This window comes from Tachysurus vachellii, chromosome 19 (assembly GCF_030014155.1).
Source record: "Tachysurus vachellii isolate PV-2020 chromosome 19, HZAU_Pvac_v1, whole genome shotgun sequence".
In the NCBI taxonomy this organism is placed as follows: Eukaryota; Metazoa; Chordata; class Actinopteri; order Siluriformes; family Bagridae; genus Tachysurus; species Tachysurus vachellii.
The window spans coordinates 3,755,746-3,775,849 of NC_083478.1; the positions used below are offsets into that span (position 1 = coordinate 3,755,746).

General features: G+C 41.4%; 1 protein-coding gene across 1 annotated transcript; it reads left to right on the forward strand.

Moving 5' to 3' along the window:
• Positions 1-144: 144 nt before the first annotated feature.
• On the forward strand, positions 145-17,853 carry tamalin (trafficking regulator and scaffold protein tamalin). Its single transcript, XM_060894205.1, has 8 exons — positions 145-387; positions 3,608-3,660; positions 5,156-5,210; positions 9,369-9,471; positions 12,514-12,607; positions 13,046-13,112; positions 15,739-15,805; positions 16,672-17,853. The coding sequence occupies exons 1-8, from the start codon at positions 220-222 to the stop codon at positions 17,184-17,186; spliced, it is 1,122 nt and encodes a 373-aa protein (XP_060750188.1). The 5' UTR covers positions 145-219; the 3' UTR covers positions 17,187-17,853.
• Positions 17,854-20,104: the final 2,251 nt, after the last annotated feature.

The window sequence follows — 20,104 nt, forward strand, 5'->3', positions numbered from 1 at the left end:
CGGTTCAGTTTATGCAAATGAAGGACAACAAAAACGTTACCGTTGCCGTCCAATCAGATCTTTCACGGTTGCCCAGACCCCGCCCACGCACACGCCTCATTTGCATACCCCGCCCCCCCGGCGCTTAAGCTCTAGTTTAATGACTGTTGTGTGTTCATAGATGTCGAGGTGCGCGTGCAGTAGCAGTGTTTATTATAGTCCATACCTTTGTTGTTTATCATGAAGAATATGACGTTCAGACGTGTTAAGGACAGCGGTGACATTTACTTTTCATCCTCTAAATCGGATAGTTGTAAAAGCATGGATTTACCCTCGGTCTCATCGGATGTTTATGATTATAAAACTCTGACTTATTCCGGAGGGACGCTGCCGAGAAACTTTAAGAAGGTAATAAAGGATCTTTTAACTCTTTATGACTCTTTTTAATCAGCTGAAACACCTTGTGTAACGTGCAGGGAAACGTTTGTGTAAATTGCAATTTATTTGTGTACAAAGCAATTTAATAAAATTTATAAAATTTATCAAATTTATATCAAATATCAAATTTAATAAATTGCTTTTATCTGTTAAAAAATGAATAAACAAAACAGTCTGAACTGAGCTGCCTCCGGCTTAATTGGGGCTCGTGCGAATGTTACACATTAATTACACCTGAAACAAATTATTGCACACCTGCATCCGGGTGCGCGAGACATTTACACCTGCTTTACTATTTGCATGTGTTAGCAGCACATGTGGGCATCTGAGCCACCCTGTACAACCCCCACTGCTAAGATAACTCGAACCTACACAAGTCTAAGTTTTAATGCACAGACTGGAGAACCGCTTTTGAAGCTTATTTGTCTTGCAGTTTAACATTCACAATGGTTCATCAGCGTTGTTCTGGTGAATCAAAGTGAAGTTTGTTTTATCGCACACTCTCAGTGCATATGAGAGAGGACTGTTAATGTGCACCCATTTTTTTTGGGTCAAAGAATTATAGGAAAGGTGCAAAAGCTGTACATTGGAGAGTACTGCTCCAGTGACAAAGCTGTTAGTGTGGTCTGTCTTTCTACTAATGGTAAGACCAGAAAGACTCAGATGCATTGGGGCACTTAGTTGGGAGCATGGGGAGATTACAGTCAAGTGGTAAGATGATCTTAAAACTCGAGAGGTAAAAAAGAGCAAATGGAAGGTCAGAGGCGTAAGGACATTTTAGGATAAAGTGACTTTTCTACTATATATGGAACCCCCTTAGTGTAAACCTGAACTGGTTTAATGCAAAACATTTTACACCTTCGACGGATCTTGGCTTATAAATGTCCCAAGCATGTCAGACCTCAAGTTTCACACCATGATCCCATTCAAGCTTTTACTCACGAGGGCTGTTCATCTCTAGAACGAGTCTCTGTTGTATTAAATGAGAGAAACTGGTGTCAGTTCCAAGCTTGAAAAACTATCTGGTTGCTCATTTGTCCTCCACACATATGGAAGAGTGTTCATGCTCAGCCATGGTGTTGGTGTCCTTACGTCCCCCTGTTTAGACCACCCACACACTCACTGTTGAATCCTGACCAAAGCTTCGACCCCCAAACTCATTTGACGCACTGTAAGCAGTAAGTAGCCTGTAGTACAATGGACCCCCACTGTGTGGCTGCTCAGGCTTTTTACAAGGCTGTTCAGTGAGAGTGGACTCATCCTGTATTGTGTGTATCGAGGTTGCATTTTTGCGTCATTTTGGCACTGTTTGGGTCGTCATTACACTGACCACGGGTCATCATGGCTGCCCAAGTCATCAGCTCAGTGACAGGAACTGGATCTTATGCTCGAACTCCAGTGTAGCCTATTTCATCATATGTCAGATAATTGACTGCGGATTCTGATTTAAATCTGTCCACCTAATTATTCTCAGCGATCTTGGGCAAGCATGACCAATGGTGATGCCTAAGACTCCCGGATTAAAAAAGGAGGTTTGATGTGAATAAGGTTTTCTTCTTAAATCAAACTGGAGTTTTATTGTGTCCAGTGATTTAAGAGATGAACTGGATAGCACAAAACCTAAAGTTGCTGTGTTTGTGCATACATACAGTAGCTACCAACACGTTTATAATCAGAAAGTGAATTAAATCAGAAAGTAGGCTTAATCAGAAAGCCTAGCTGTTTGCTAGGTTCTAGCTAAGTCATTCTCACGAGCTAGCACTCTGTAAATATAACAGAAAACCATTTGTAATTTTTCTACTGGAAATGCTAGTGCTGTGAGAGAACACACGGCAACAAATGAACCCAAAATCAGTGTAAACGTCCTGCTAAGTGGTAGTAATACAAGTTAAGTGGCCAGTGTTGGCAAATAACCGTCACATGTTTAAGCAACACTGTGCAAGTTAGCTAGGTTCTAGCTAAGTGATTTTAAGTTGCTGTCTTCTAGTAAACATGAAAGAAAGAAATGATAGTTTTAGCTTATTAACGATGGTGCTAATTCCCAGGGATTTCAAACTTTCAAACAGGCCCAAAAGCAGGTTAGCTTAGTAAGCTATCAGATTACCAGCTAATGTTAGCGCTTAACTAGCATCATACATGCAGTCAAAACTATATGTAAACTAAATGAGTTAGTGTGAGGTACACTATGTGAAGCTAGGTCACATAGTTGTGTTTATATGATGTGTTTTTCCTTACAGTGTATATTTACAGTTATTTAAGGTGTTTAATGTCTGTAAACTGTTAAAACTACACAACAGGTGTCATTTTTAAGACTCGGACTTGGAGGAGTGTCAGCCCCTGAAAGTCAATGTGTATGTGTTGTAAGCATTGATGTGAAGGAACAAAGCTGCCAGTTGCCAGTTATGAAGAGTCCACTGTAATCCACCTCCTACACCCAAACCAGCCTCCAGGCCACAACAGCGTATTGTGTGTCCGACAGAATCACCCCCCATTACAACCACCCCCAAGGGAGCCTCTGGGCCACTTGGAAATAAATGAAGTCATTGAAGGCCATTCTGCAAGTGTATGAAAATAAAGAAAGGCCCCGTTTTACTAGAGCAGAGGGGCTGTCTAGGCCATTGAAGGTGAAAGCGGGGTGAATTGACTTCAGTGCAAACAGACAGAACACAGAGGTGTACACTACCACCAGTTCCTTCACACAGCGGAGGCCCGGGTGGGTCTCGTGTGGATTTGGCTCTTACCTCAATGCTGTTATTGTGCTGAGTTGCAAGCAGCTCGTTGCCTACACACTCACACGCTCACACAGACGTATGTCAGTGTGACGGATCGCTACAGGCCAGAAAAGCACCACATAGAACTTGTCTCTAACTTAACAAAAACTAGTGTAAAGTTGAGGAAGTTCATGAGGAACTGCGAGAGCCAGTTCGCAGACATGCATTTCAGGTTTTATCTGTTGTCTGATCTGAATATAGTGTAACTAAGTCAAGACACACGTACACACTGGACTTTCAGGGATTTGTCCTTCTTGTCAGAATTACGTACATATCTCCATAGCAAAGGAGGTTTGGTATTTTTTTTTAATTCTTCGTCTAAACCACTGGCACCTTTGAGATAAAAGATAGCCTTTGCATTAGAATTAGGTTTGATTTTTCCCACTATAAATCCCCCTTGATGTTTCTTTTGTTCTCAGAACGCAGGACTGCAGAAGTGGAAGCCCCTCACGCTGCCACCAGAGCCTGAAAGGTACTTTTGCATCTCAACAACTTTTCTCCTTTATTTTTTTTTTTACTTTAAGTATGATTATTGTTTCGAGTGTTTGGATGAGTCATTTCCCAAAACTAATAACGTCAGACTCGCACAATGTTTCATCATACAGCCATCATGGGACTCATTGGTCTGTATCAAAAACACACATTTCTTACAACAAAACTTGAAACACACGGTCAGGTGTATAATTGTGAACTAATGAGTTGATAACAGAAAATTGTTACTCTTTTCACCTTAGTTGTTGCTAAGTGGATTACTTCCCCAATTCGTTATGTCCTGAAGTGTTTTATTCCTCATATAACGCAGCAATTTCCCAACAGTTAAAGCTTTTAATTTTCTAGTCAACAGCATACTTCTTTTATCAGTTTATAGTTGCTTTTAATGTGGGACATTCACGAGACAATTTAGTTTCTGTTTTTAATTATAGTAAAACGGCTATAAATAGTCATTGCTTCGTCGTTTTTTTCTCTCCCTTTTGAAGTTAATAAGACAAACACAGCTTGTCATGGCACTGGGGGAAAAAAAAAACCAACTCAGAAAGCTCAAAGTCCCTTTTTTTGGACGCTACAAAGCACCGTCACTGGAGACTCCTTCCGTAAATACTAAATAAATGTCTCTGTACAGAAAGCTTCACCACAGCTGTGACTGAACACCTTCGGTAAACAACATGCTGTGTTTAATCTGTTAATTCTGTGGCCGTTACTATAGCAACAATAAGTGTATTAATATATGTGTGACTTGAATTTCTTGGCAATTCACGAACGATCAGATTCAAGTGTTCAGTAGTTCAGTCGTGTAAATTAGTCTCTTGCGTTTCTTTGTCATTCATTTATATCACTTAAAGTCGTATTTCCTTTAGTGGAGCATATCGATAAGACGAGCTTCAAAATCCAGTCAAATCGAAACACGAATTGAAAACTTCCTTCGACGTTACTTCATAGTTCCCTGCGGTCCCTGCAGATGGACATTGACGCCTATTGAAACCATGAGAAAGAGGAAACGTGGTTTGATGATGAGAGCTGACCTTTCATAAAGGCACACCCATGATTGTTTAGACCTAATCAAAACTCCTGTCCTGTTTGTACGTGTTTCATTGAGCTTTTTTTTTTTCATGCTACACAAACACTTCAACATCATTTCTGATGCGACCTCTTAGAGAGAGCTCTGTATGACTAAAACCAGTGCTTTCCCAATCAGTTTTACCTTTTGTTAAGCATGAATTTCTTGTAACGTCCGCTTTCATACAAGCCTCGAGATTTTTTTTGACGGAAAGCAACTTTATTTTATCGTTATCTTTATCAAGTCATGGCTCACAGAATTGAGCATGTAACAGGACATTCACATAATACCAAAGGGGGAAAATAATGATCTCTGATCTCATGTTTGACAGAAAATAGAGGATCCTAATCTCAGCTAAACCACGCTATATCAGTTCTAACGATCCCAACTAATCCTAAGCTTGTCTTCACAGGAAAACGGTCCTCTTGGAGAAGAAAGAGGATGAATCGTTCGGCTTTGAGCTTCAGGTAGGATCATCTTTAGGAGTGTTTATTCACAGTTTTCCATAAATGTATAACAGCATTTAGTTTGCTGCATTTTTGGGTTTTTAATTCAACACAATCAAAAATTTGATGTTAAAATACTGTACAGATGTTTACTTCATCCCAATTACAAGCAATATAAACAGCATATATGGTTAATATTCGCCCTTTACCTTTATTACATCATATTTTTTAATTAAAGTGTTACTCGTTTTAATAAAATGTAATAAAAAAATAGAAAATCTAATTTAATCAAGTTATGAGTGGAAAAAAAATCAACAAATTTACAAGGAAGCAAAGTTTTTCAAAACTATTGATGTTTATGAATACGGGTCCCACAGACCCGAACAACATACGAGGGTTAAAAGACAAAACTGGGACTATTTGAAACCAAATTAGACTCGATTGGGTCATTAAGTGTAATAGTTAGCTTATTAGCAAAGTTGGATAATGGTTTTATGACATAGGTTATCTTAATTGTATTGGAAGCCAAAACTGGAAAATAGTTAGCTAGCATAATAACACAGTTAGCCTAATGTTTACTAGCTAGCTTAATGTTTGACTTGGCTAGGTTCATAACAATAGCTAGCATGTTATGACTAGTGCAGTGCAGTTTGCTACAGTCATTTAATTAAGATAATACTGTTACAGGTTTTTTTTTTTCTCTTCATTGCTTCTTGCTGGTGTACTCTTCACCTCTGCTCTTGGCATCGTAGCTTCCCTTACTGTATTTTCCTCTCCCTGTACAATGGTTCCTCTGTGAGAGCTTGTCCTCTGAGATAGACCTGCATCTATCGGTCACGGTCATGACACCGCTGTCTCGCTGTGTGTATGCCAGATATTTGGTTTATATTTAGTGGTGGATGGCTGAGGCTATTGTAGGATATCGGACCACTCCTTTCCTGCTTGGCCTGGTTCAGGATGTGACATCAGAACACTGTGAGATGTCAAACTTTAGGCTGGTTTTCACAGTGTCTTGTGAAGCATCCGTGGCTGTGACACCACACCACAGTAAAAGAGGAAGAGCAGAGACTCGGTTTGAAACATTTGGTAATGCTTTAAAAACAGCATCAAATTTCATGCTGTAATTTGTAATTATCTCCACATTTCCGAGCAACTTTAGTCAATATGATTCAGGCTGCTTTGGGGATCTTGCATTAGCCGACGCATTTTTCTAATCTAGACTAAGAATTGCATTACATCGGTTCTATGAATTTTGTGGGTGGAAATAAATTTCCCCTTTTTTTGTACGTGGCATTTCTACCTTTTTTTTTTTTCTCAGTGCAACTGAAACGAAGACATAAAGCCGACGTTAGTCAGCTTTACCTCTTTCTATGACCGAGTTTACTTTGAAGACGCTCTCAGCTGCTACACGTGTTAACCTCAAGTGCATTACTGGGGTTTATGTGTAGGAAGCAATACGTGAGCGTTTCATACACAACTCAGACAGGTGGTAGATTGTTTTTTTCCCCCCCTGACACACAGTTTGTAGGTTCTGTTTCCTACTAAACTGGGTTGCATCTGGGTATTTCTGAAAGTTCCCTGTGTGAAAGGCTTCTATATTTTCTTGATCTCTGTTGGCGCGAGTCTTGAGCTTGTCTTGGTCGGTCTGGATTTTGGAAACATCTGTGTTATTTACAGCATAATCACGGTCTTTCAACATTTCTTTGATTAATAATAAACATGAACTGAATATTTCATATGCAGCTTTATTAGATTATAAAAATCCTGCATCCATCATACATCCCTTAATTAAGATTAAGCATTTTCCAACCAGTTCTACAACTAATTTCCTTGTATCTTGTTTCAGTAATCATAGTTGCTGAACAAAGCAGCCAGGTCTAAGGTCAGAATATTCAAGTGAATTATTGTTCCAGATCTGGGGTTCATTTGAATATGCTTTTTTTTTTCTTTTTTCAAGCAGAGTGTCACTGATATTATGCAGTAAGCAAATGAGTCAAACAACCGTCTCGATGATAAGACTGCTCTGTACTCTGAGACTTTAAAATCTACACCATAATACCAGAGCAGATTGTTAGCACTGCAGGAGGAAGCAGCTTCACTGTTTTGCATGTGGAAGCACTACCAATAATCTGCCAGAGCTCCTCTTCCTGTAGCGATAGTTTTATCTCCATACGACCGACTGCATCGAACTTCCTCAGCGTTTAACGTTTCTAGTGAGAACGAATCGGATAATAAAAACGATATAACTCTCAGCGGCTCATGCTGGACATGGTGAACATTTCTGGACTTCCACGTTGCTCAGCAGGGCTACAACTCTGACCTCAGGGTCTGCTGTTTTAACAAAATCCTGAAGAGTTTCTGTTCCTGAACAAAAGTCACTGCCACCAGTTGAGCAACTTGTCAGAGTGTATCAGATTACTTTAAGACATGTTCTGTCTCACGTTGCCCTAAACAGAAGAAGAAAAAGAGAAGAACAGCCTTCTCTTTCAGAAGTCTAAAGCAGTTTCAGGTTCACTTGTTAAAAGAGGAAATGTTTTTTTTTGTTTTTTTTTACGTGACCAAGAGTCTGAGGTTACTTACGACAGACTGGTTAAACTGTCGCTCAGAAATTTGACCAGCTCAATTGTGGGAAATATAGGCAAGTGTTTCAGCCATTTATGCCGATACAGAAACACTTGTACAAGCAAATGTAAAAATAAATAAATAAAATAAATAAAATAAGAACACAATAAAAGTCAGCCAAGACAAGTTTCTTTTATTTATTTTATACAAAGCCAATGTAGTGCCACCACTTTAGTACTTTGCAAAGTCATGTTCAAATGATTTCAACGTACTGGGATTTTTCTGGACATATTTCTTCGTGTCTTTTCCAGACGTGTCATCAGCAGACCATACGTGACCGTACCACATATGTGGTTTAATCATTTCAGTAATTTAATTATCGAAGTCATGTAATCGTCATGAGAATTTCATCATGAGTAGTTTATTCCTTTTTTTGTAACGCTGCTTGTTCTGTTTTATTTTGGTGGAAAAGAAAAAGTGTGAAACCTCTTTTTTTTTACAGAATATAGTGAAATGTTTGGCAGGATCTATAACGCCTGTGAATCCTTGCTTTTAATTAACGGGGCTCTCAAGTTTTGAAGACAGGCAAAAGTGACATTTCCAACCCCCCAGCGACACCCCCACCCCACCCGACCATCGAAAATACCCTCTCAAATGAATGTTTTTTTTTTTTCCATTGGTCTTTGCGTTAAATCTTACGCATATACGATAGTGCTATTTTTTTGATTGGCTGATAATTGTCAGGCTCGACTAAGAACTCCAGTGGAGACGCGCTTGATTCCTGCCCGGTTCCACAGAGACAGCGGTGCGGACTGATACATTTTGGGTGCTACGGCTTATTAAATATATGATAAATAGTCAAAAAGTTTTCTTGCGTGAGAAATACGATGTGTGGCGGGAGAGCGTGAGAAAAGACCCAAATGCGTGACTGTCACTCTCGACGCGTGACACGTGACAGCCCTGAATTAAGATAAAATATGGCCTAATTTTTTTATTCATAATCTGGAATAAAATCGTAGAAACACTCTTAATCATGACCTTGCTTATCATATCAAACTAATTCATACGCATAAGGCTTACGCTTTGTATTGACTTGCTTTGTGTTTGCAAACTCTGGCTTGTAAAAACGGCTCTTGTGGCTGATTCTAAACTGCGATTTCACCTGCTACATTTTATTTTCGAAATGGCGCCGAACAACATTCTGCACTTTGAAGTGACGGTTTCATTTTGCGCCGTTTTTAGTGGTGGTGTTTTCTCACAAGCCACATTGAAGTGTGTTTTCTTTACTTTTGCACTACGGCTGACACCTAAAATGTGTCTCGACTGAGAAAAAACTTTGTGCAATAAGAAAATTGCGAACATTTCATTTCAAACCAATGGCGTGTATCAGGGTGTAAAGAAACCTGCAGCTATGTCTGCACTATAGAAAGTCCAGATGAGTCATTGTTTTGTTGGTGAAACTACTGTACACCGTGTACATCCTCTTCATTCCTTTAGACTCGTTCTTCTGTGTTTACATGCCTGAGCTCTGTGTACGTTCACTCGTGTCTGGCTAGCACATGTCCTCGGCCCGTAACTCATTTATTTTCCTATTTTTCTTCTTTATATTTGTTCCAGACGTACGGGCTGCACCACCAGGATGAAAACTCTGTGGAGTTGTGCACGTTTGTCTGCAAAGTCCACGAGGACAGTCCGGCTAAACTCGCCGGTCTTAAAGTCGGTAAGTGTGTGCAAAGTACATTAACACCTCACCCACCATGTTTGGTCAGACCGTACGATTCCAAACTGGTATTTGGCACCTGGTTATAAAATAACAGTATAAGTAGGAAGGGCCAGGAAAGAGAAAAGACGAACGTAAATAGGCATTTGTTTCCGGACACGTTTATACCGATCCTGCCGTTTCACCGTGGGCCAAAATTTCCTTGGTTAAGTGTGAGGGAACTTGACCAGGTTTGCTTTAGTTCTCCACCCCGTCTTGTTTTGCTACCCCGAGGCCTCTTGTCACTGTGTCAACACCGGAGCAGATGCGTGTCAGGCTGCTGTGCCGGGAAAGGCAAATATCACCAACGTGTGTTACCAGTTTTCCAGTCAACAAGCCCTGCAGCAGTCTGCTAGTGGTAAAGCCACAAGGTTTAGGACTTCCTCGGAAACTCCGCGAAGCCCAATGCTGTCGCTCGAACCGGTCTCGGATACTTAAGTCACACAAACGTCATCCTAATCAAATAATCGACGTGAATTCTGTGAACAGATCCTGTATTTTCTCTGAAATACAAGATCTCTTTTTACACTAACATAAAATGCCTTCTATAGTCGCGTTCTAGCTCTCCGTAGCGTCTCTCTTATTTTACGTCATCGTCAATAAGATTAGTCAAACACTCAGTTTTAGATCATCATACACATTGATTTACACATAAATACGATCAGATTAGGTAGTTATGCTATAATTCTAATGTCTTTACAGTACGTAACCGGTAGCTCTTAATGTATGAGCATGACTGCAGTGTAATTACACACACACACACGAGCGTGGATGACACTGAACAACCCTACATTGTGAAAAGTGAAGAGAAGTTTACCGTTCAAACAGAAACAAATGATATAAACCTACACTAACAGCTACAAACTGATGCTAATATACTAATAGTTTTGGGGAATCAAATCAACAGTATCCAGGGGAAATTATTCACTGACGCAAAAGAGAGACTTGAGCACAAACTGTTCTACATCTCTAGCGTGTCCATGGAGGTTCAGGCAGAAGGACGAGTCGGGAAGATTCAGAGAGCCATTTAAAAAAAAAAGTCAAAACAAACCTTTAACTGACTTCATGTTTCTCTGGAAACATAGGATTGTGAAATCTACTTCTACCAACGACCCCCACGTCGTAAAGTCACCATTTCTGTGTGTGGTGTGTGTCGGCGTCTCTGTACCGACTTTACAGGAGCGTGGCTCGCTTTTGTTTTCTGTAAACTGCTTCCAGTCAGTGAACCCAAGCTCCAAAACAAGAGCGTGTCTGTTGACTTGTTCTGCCGCTTCTGTTTATTACCTTTGTCATATAATACAAACCTTTGTGAGTTTGCTATGAGGTTTTTCTGGTCTGGTCACTGATCAGATGGTGAAAAGCATGACAACGCGTTTCCAACTGAAACAAACTGATCCGAGATCAGCTGTGAAGCCGCTTCACCCCACGTGGCCACCAGTTTCATTTCCTACATTCTCCGCATGCTTCACTCTATTGTCCTTCTCGGCTCACCCCTTAGACCTTCATGGCCTCATCGTGCTCGGCTGAAAGACTTCAGGCTTGAAAAGCAATTGGATGATTTCTCAGTCCATGAACGATAATTGTGAAATTGTGTGTGTGTGTGTGTGTGTGTGTGTGTGTGTGATGGCTGACCTTATGGTGATCTGTGAGGTCTTGGTGTGTCAGACAGGGTGTGTGTGCGTGTCTCTTTCTGTGTGTGCGTGTCTCTTTCTGTGTGCGTGTGTCTCTTTCTGTGTGCGTGTGTCTCTTTCTGTGTGCGTGTGTGTCTCTTTCTGTGTGCGTGTGTGTCTCTTTCTGTGTGCGTGTGTGTCTCTTTCTGTGTGCGTGTGTGTCTCTTTCTGTGTGCGTGTGTGTCTCTTTCTGTGTGCGTGTGTGTCTCTTTCTGTGTGCGTGTGTGTCTCTTTCTGTGTGCGTGTGTGTCTCTTTCTGTGTGCGTGTGTGTCTCTTTCTGTGTGCGTGTGTGTCTCTTTCTGTGTGCGTGTGTGTCTCTTTCTGTGTGCGTGTGTGTCTCTTTCTGTGTGCGTGTGTGTCTCTTTCTGTGTGCGTGTGTGTCTCTTTCTGTGTGCGTGTGTGTCTCTTTCTGTGTGCGTGTGTCTTTCTGTGTGCGTGTGTGTCTCTTTCTGTGTGCGTGTGTGTCTCTTTCTGTGTGCGTGTGTGTCTCTTTCTGTGTGCGTGTGTGTCTCTTTCTGTGTGCGTGTGTGTCTCTTTCTGTGTGCGCGTGTCTTTCTGTGTGCGCGTGTCTTTCTGTGTGCGCGTGTCTTTCTGTGTGCGCGTGTCTTTCTGTGTGCGCGTGTCTTTCTGTGTGCGCGTGTCTTTCTGTGTGCGTGTGCGTGTGTCTCTTTCTGTGTGCGTGTGTCTCTTTCTGTGTGCGTGTGTCTTTCTGTGTGCGTGTGTCTTTCTGTGTGCGTGTGTCTTTCTGTGTGCGTGTGTCTTTCTGTGTGCGTGTGTCTTTCTGTGTGCGTGTGTCTCTTTCTGTGTGCGTGTGTCTCTGTGTGCGCGTGTCTGTCTCTGTGTGCGCGTGTCTGTCTCTGTGTGCGCGTGTCTGTTTTTGTGTGCACGTGTCTGTTTTTGTGTGCACGTGTCTGTTTCTGTGTGTGTGCGTGTCTGTTTCTGTGTGTGTGTGTGTCTGTTTCTGTGTGTGTGTCTGTTTCTGTGTGTGTGTGTGTGTGTGTATGTGTGTGTGTGTGTCTGTCTGTCTGGGTCTAAAAACAACACCTCTAAGACAAAAGCACACTGAATTTACAAAGTAAAGGAGGGAAACCTGTTCACACACGTGTTTATGTAAAAGTTTTAAGACTCTGAAATGTTGCACAAACCAGAAAGTGAACTGCTTTTGTATCGTATTTAACTCGGGGGAATTATTCCTGCAATGTACTGTATGCAACTGAACAAACAAACTGAACAAACACAAATAACAAGCTGCAGTCAGAAAGTCAAACACGTTACATTTAGGGAAATTCTCCTCCGGACTTGTCGTAACACTGCTGACTGCTTCATTCACAGGCGACACCATCGCCAGCATCAACGAAACCTCAGTGGAAGGATTCCGCCACAGGGACATCGTCCAGCTCATCAGATCGTCCGGCGACAGCGTGAGGTGAGAACGCATCGCTCGCTCGCTCGCTCTCTCTTCCTCCGTCATTTCACTCCAAATTACTCCGTTTCGTCTCAGCGATCGGTGTATTAAGTCTTGATTAAAACCACACGCTAATAAAAGATCAAAGGAAACGAACTCTCGTTTCTGTAAAGCGAAAGAAGAGGTTGTGTTAATGAACCACATGAACAGAAAATAAGCAATTTGCTTTGCTGATTAAGGCACAGAGGGAGGCTGTAAACCAGAAAGTCATCAACTACGCTAAAAGAAAAACTCATATCCGTGTCTGGAAATCAGATACACGTGTCAGACGCTCGTAAACGTCTGAGCACAGAGACTCGTACACCGGCCGCGTGCGTAGCGAAGGGTTTCGCGTTAAAGAAGAAGGTTTAAACACGTGTGTTTTTCACAGTGTTGTCTGTGTTACCGTTTTATTTCCAGGTTGGAGACGGTGTACAGTGACACTATAAGGAAAGCAGAACTTGAAGCTCGCCTGCAGTTTTTAAAGGTAAAAACAAACACACGAGCGTAACCCATAAACCCTTGCACAAAATGCAGGAGGAACATGAAATTACTTGCCTTGTGGATTTCTTTGTGCTTATCTTTTGCAATAATCTTAACACACACACGCAAACACACACACACGCAAACACACACACACACCAGCCACCCCCTTCCACCACATACTCCACCTGTTGCCATGTTACTGTGTCCTCATGATCCTCCTCCTCCTCTCCGACATACCAGCGGACAGCTGAACGAGCGGGGTTCAGGAACAGAAGTGCAGATCAGACACAGGTTCCTCTCAGACACATGCCGCTCTGGAGAAGCAGTTAAAGCAGAAGTGGGTTTAACGTTGTCGTGACTCCGATCTCCGTCTACTCAGTAAAACAGCTTCCTTCGGTTGATTTCCATCACAATGCTGAAGTCTCAGATGTGATCGGTCAGTTATTCGTAGTCCTCGGATAACAGCAGCTTATGATCACGTCGCCGTTTCTATAGAAACCGCTCGTTCACCATAGAACATCTGGGAACGTTTGAATCGTCCGAGGCGACGAAGCTTCGCGCGATGACGCTGTTTTGTAGAATTATCGGTAAGGAGTCTCCAGTGCCAGAGGTAGAGGTTTGATCAGCTGTTATTCCAGTGTCGAGTTTAATATCATAACGTTAAATTCAGCTACAGAAAGTTCTTCATTGGGAATCGAAATGGTAACGATATCGTAGAGGTGTAAGAGGACTACGACACCGGAGTGTGGGGTTAGTGGAAAACACTCTGCTTCAGGATGGAATCAGTGACTCCACGTCACACTACGTCATAGTTCAGTGTTGCTCCTAAACTAGCACTCCATGTCTCCATGTTTCCGTCCTCATAATCTGACAGTTTTCCGGGAAAAAAAAAATATATATTAGATCTGCTTTAGAGCTACAAGGCTAATTTAGCTAGCATTAACAGTTGTGTTTTGTCATGATCATGATACAAGACACTAAGCCCCGCCTCCTGTCCCTGCTATTTAACAAACTTGTGTGTATATGTATATGTGTGTATGTGTATGTATATATATATATATATATATATATATATATATATATATATATATATATATATATATATATATATATATATATATATATAAACTTTTATTAGAGCACGATGTGGGGATGTGTCTGTAGGAGTCAGATGTGTCAGAGGTTTGTGTAAGTGTAGATGTAGGGGTTTGTGTGTGTGTGTGAGAGGTTTGTGTAAGTGTAGATGTAGGGGTTTGTGTGTGTGTGTGTGTGAGAGAGGTTTGTGTAAGTGTAGATGTAGGGGTTTGTGTGTGTGTGTGTGTGAGAGGTTTGTGTAAGTGTAGATGTAGGGGTTTGTGTGTGTGTGAGAGAGGTTTGTGTAAATGTAGATGTAGGGGTGTGTGTGTGTGAGAGAGAGGTTTGTGTAAGTGTAGATGTAGGGGTTTGTGTATGTGTGTGTGAGAGAGAGGTTTGTGTAAGTGTAGATGTAGGGGTTTGTGTATGTGTGTGTGAGAGGTTTGTGTAAGTGTAGATGTAGGGGTTTGTGTGTGTGTGTGTGTGAGAGAGGTTTGTGTAAGTGTAGATGTAGATGTAGGGGTGTGTGTGTGTGTGAGAGAGAGGTTTGTGTAAGTGTAGATGTAGGGGTTTGTGTGTGTGTGTGTGAGAGAGGTTTGTGTAAGTGTAGATGTAGGTGTGTGTGTTTGTGTGTGTGAGAGAGGTTTGTTTAAGTGTAGATGTAGGGGTTTGTGTATGTGTGTGTGTGTGAGAGAGGTTTGTGTAAGTGTAGATGTAGGGGTTTGTGTATGTGTGTGTGTGTGTGTGTGTGAGAGAGAGGTTTGTGTAAGTGTAGATGTAGGGGTTTGTGTGTGTGTGTGTGAGAGGTTTGTGTAAGTGTAGATGTAGGGGTTTGTGTGTGTGAGAGAGGTTTGTTTAAGTGTAGATGTAGGGGTTTGTGTATGTATGTGTGTGTGTGTGAGAGAGGTTTGTGTAAGTGTAGATGTATGGGTGTGTGTTTGTGTGTGTGAGAGGTTTGTGTAAGTGTAGATGTAGGGGTGTGTGTTTGTGTGTGTGAGAGAGGTTTGTGTAAGTGTAGATGTATGGGTGTGTGTTTGTGTGTGTGAGAGAGGTTTGTGTAAGTGTAGATGTAGGGGTGTGTGTTTGTGTGTGAGAGAGGTTTGTGTAAGTGTAGATGTATGGGTGTGTGTTTGTGTGTGTGAGAGAGGTTTGTGTAAGTGTAGATGTAGGGGTGTGTGTTTGTGTGTGTGTGAGAGAGGTTTGTGTAAGTGTAGATGTAGGGGTGTGTGTTTGTGTGTGAGAGAGGTTTGTGTAAGTGTGTATATATATATAAACTCTTATTAGAGCACGATGGTGGGATGTGTCTGTAGGAGTTAAAGTGAGCAGAACTTCCTTTACTCATTAGAACATTTGATATTTGATATGTTTTTGTATCTGATGTAAGTTCTGACATTTCACCAAGCAACAGGAACATTGCACACGTTGCACACTGCATTCAACTAAAACTCACCACTTCTGTTTTTTTTTTTTTTTTTTTTTTGCACGTTACAAAAGCCTTGTGGTTGAAATCACATGTTCTGGACACTAACTGCTCTGTCATTGTGTCTCCTCAGCAAAGCCTGCATGAGAAGTGGGATGAGTACAGGTCTCTGATGGTGCAGGAGCAGAGACTCGTCCACGGTGAGGCTTCTTTAATGCTCACTCGGCCAGTAGCAGAGATTCACACAGAACCTTGCATTAGTGCCTAAACTGAATAGAGACGTGTTTGTGTGTGTGTATGTGTGTATCTCACTCAGTGGTGTTGGTGCTTACACTCAGCCACATGTGTGTTTATACACCTCTGTGTGTGTAGAGTCATAATGTCCAGCTCACAGTCCAGGTTTTTTGCTAAAGAGGTTTGAAGAACACCTGCTCTGTGTGTGGGTGTGTGTGATTTGAGTGTAGGTTTGTGTAGACGTATTGGTGTGTGCGTGTGTGTGTGAGAGAGGTTTGTGTAGATGTAGGGGTTTGTGTGTGTGAGAGGTTTGTGTAAGTGTAGATGTACAGTAGGGGTGTGTGTGAGAGGTTTGTGTAAGTGTAGATGTAGGGGTGTGTGTGTGTGTGTGAGAGAGGTTTGTGTAAGTGTAGATGTAGGGGTGTGTGTTTGTGTGTTCACACCACACATGTACACATTCTTGAGCATTCCGAGGTGAGATTATAGCAAAGGAAATGAACAGAATGTGTTTGTATACTGATGCACAACATAAAACGTAGAATTTTCCTCCATGTGTTAGGGCCGTTTATTATCACTAACTTAGACAGATACATGGTGTCTAAGGGAGTGTCTGACAAAATAATGATGAAATTAAAGAAAAGAAAACATCAAAGTTGTACATATAATTTTCTATTGAAAACCCTGCTGGATACAAACTTTAGTGCTAGCAAAACTTTACTATTAAATCTTCCTATTGAAATGATTTAAACAGGGTAATGTATGTGATTGGTGGTGGTAAAGATGTGACCTTGTGGGTTTTTTCCCCCCTGACGTATTTTCTCTCTTCTCCCAGGCATCGTGATGAGCGACGTGGCCGTGTACGAGTCCCTGGAGTCGGCCGGGGTGTACGGCAGCCTGGGCACTCCGAGCCCCCTGTCCACTCGCTCGCTCCGCTGCACAGGCAGCACCAACAGCAGCGCGAGCCACCTGAGCGAAGACGACCCGCTCTACCAGACCTGCATCTACCAACCCGGCAACAGCAAAGCAGACGGCGATGACATCAGCGATGGCTCCGTCACCCTCGAGGACAAACCGCAGCGCACACGTAACCGGCTGCTCCGGCCCACCAGCGAATTCTTCGCCTCGGCCAAGACGTCGCTGACCCGCAGCGCCAGCACACGTAGCTACCTGAGGGGCTCTTCGTCGGCGGCGCCGTCTTCGTCGGCGGCGCCTGCTGGAGAAAAGCAGCAGTGTGGCGCGTTCAGTTCGCTGCAGAGGAAACCTAAACGCACAAGCATCAGACGCAGGCTGCTCAAATACATCCCTGGTCTGAACCGAGCTCTAGAGGAGGAGGAGAGCAAACTGTAATCCACTCAGCAAAAAAAAAAAGAACTCACACACACACACACAGAGCCAAAGACCGCAGTCCAGACACCAGGAACGTGCCTTTGAATCATAAAACCTGACACCGAGTCGTATTAGAAAACCAGTTGCTTACAGTATAACTGTTACAGTATAACTGCTTGATGAATAGCCAGAACTGAGAATTTTTCCCTGAGTGTAAATACGAGTTAGTTGAAGTTGCGTTTTGTTGTACCGGACAGTTCCTGATGGTATTATACGGTTAGAAAGCCGACATTTCCCGTGTCTTATTTTCAGACGTGCATCACGTAGAACGAGGGGCGTTTCGATGAGTCATCTACGACACGCAAACACTCAAAGTCCAAGAAGAAATAACAAAGTTTGGGACCAAAACTCCCAGTGTGCAACACCAAAGCAAGCACAGCGTGTTAGTGTCTGTGTGTTTTCAGTACTGTTACTCTGTGTAAAAAAAAAACAAAAAAAAACAACCCTGCAAATTACGTTTGGTCAGCAATCATTCGTCTTGTACATAATTAGTTTCGTAATTTATTTATTTATTTTGTTGTTGTTGTTTTTTTTTTATATCTACAAAATGAAGGGTTTTCTGTCGTATTTTGTAAGTTTATTATTGATCAGAGGCATTTTTTTTAAGTGTCATTTTTGGTATATTGTGTATTCATCCATGTCTTGTTTGTTTTTTTGTTTTTTTGTTTTTTAAAAAAAAAAAACGACTCTGAATAAATGTGTAATATCACTTTTGTGTTGCGTGTTCTCACTTCACACCTCCTACACTGACTCGTTTGCTTTTTTCTTCGGTTTGCGTAGATGGTGTTCATTCATTTTTCCTGAAATAACTTGTTCAGTTTTAGCTGCTTTGTAGTTACGTTTACTGTAGAAATAAAGACTGAAGGAAGCTCAAGAAGGCAAGAAAAAAAATCACCGAAAACATTTTTTATTTATTATTAATCCGTTACCTGGGTGTGTGTGTGTGTGTGTGTGTCTGTATGTGTGTGTCTGTATGTGTGTGTCTGTATGTGTGTGTCTGTCTGTGTGTGTGTACACATAAACTAGAATTGTGTAGCCTGACCAATCATCTTAATTACGGCAGCTTTTCCGTATATCGTTTATAGAGACATGACACGATTACGTTTAAAAATAAAAATTAGGAAGCAGAAATGTCTTAGTGTGCAAATTCAAATTCTGTCACATTCGTTACACAAACCTACACATGTAGTGAAATGCTTTGTAAGACTGTCCAAAATAAATAAATAAATAAATAAATAAATAAAAATAAAAGCCAGCAAGATAAAGAAATAAAAATGAGGCGCGTAAAAGGTAAATATAATATATGAAATAAATAAATATATACATCAAGTACATATCAAAGTATATCAGAAAAATATGATATAAAATAATAAAAATATAGTAAGATGGTGGTGGTTTATAATGTATGTATATGATATTTTTACCTCTGATCTGTCTCCATGATTCTAAAGTTTAATAAAGATTCTGATGCATGGCAGATTTTTTTCCCCTCCACTCATTTACTGTCACACAGACGTAGCGTTAATGGATTTATAATCAATGACGAGACTTGACAGTAAAAATTTATTGTGTGTGTGTGATGAGAAAAGTTTGATCACGTTCTTCTGGTTCAGGGTTCAAACCCGACCTTATAAAGGAGCGTCCTTGAGTAAGAACGGTCCTCGAGCTGTTTATAGCTACCGTTGTTTAATCTCAGGATAAAACATGCCGGAATGTGTGAAAAAAATGAATAAAAATAAAGAGTGACCCTGAAATTCCTGCTTCATTCTGTATCTCTAGGCCACAGCTGAACCTTGGCCTCTGTGAGCTCATGAAATCACACATTGCCATGGAGCTTTGGGAGCATTCAAGGGTTTGTGGGAGAAAGGCTTTCACCTCAGTGTCTGGTCTGACCTGAGAGGTCGTGTAATCCCCCTTCTACTCCACTCTTTTCGCTCTTTTTTCTTTGTGTCCTCCCACGTTGGAGCTTCACGATGTTTAAGCGGCCATCAGTTGTCATGCTGGACAGCCGGGGTTTGGGTTCGTTGCACTATTGTTTAGAGCTAACGGCTGATAAAAGGTGGGGGTGGGGGGTAAATTGGTGGTTGACGTCAGCGATTACGATTACGGGCTTTTAAGAGCGTTCAGAGTGATTAGGGTTCTTAAAAGACCTGAATACGTAACGAGCGTTAGTGAAAAGCTGAAGCAGATTAATGACGGACAGAAGGTCGAGACAAAATAATTAGCTCTGATTGTAGCAATGAAGGGGGTGTGGTGTAGGTGTGGTGGCATATTTTACTTATTTATAGTAACTGGTACGTGTGTGTGTGTGCGGGTGTGTGTGTGTGTGTGTTCCTCATATGACTATGACATCTGGAAAACAACAAAAATCATGTGACATGATGAATAAACCATAGACGTAGGGGATATTTTATGACTGGTCCAAATGTTTATTTGAGTCACTTAGACCCCATTCATTATAAACACGTCAAATAATTCTGACTTTTTCGCACCCAAACTGAGCCGATTAATGACGAACAGAGCCAGCGTTACGAGTCCTTTGCGTTTAATCACCAAAGCAATGTGTCCCTTGGTTTGTTTAATCATTGTAATAATACATTTTTATTGGTTACTTGCTGCTGTTGTGAAAAACAGGATTAGCCAATCAGAATTGTGCATTTTCTCTTTTTTCTTAACATTTCTGTTAGATCTTTATACATCTTGTGGATATATTAAGACGGTAGCTGAGATCCAGAGGTTTACTGCAGAAGGAGGACATGAATTTTCCCCAGAAGAAGAAGATTTTATTTGTGAAACGTACATTTTTAAATCCATTTATTTCTTTGCACATACCAGCTTAGAAAGTTGGGGTCAGAGCACAGGGTCAGCCATGATACAGC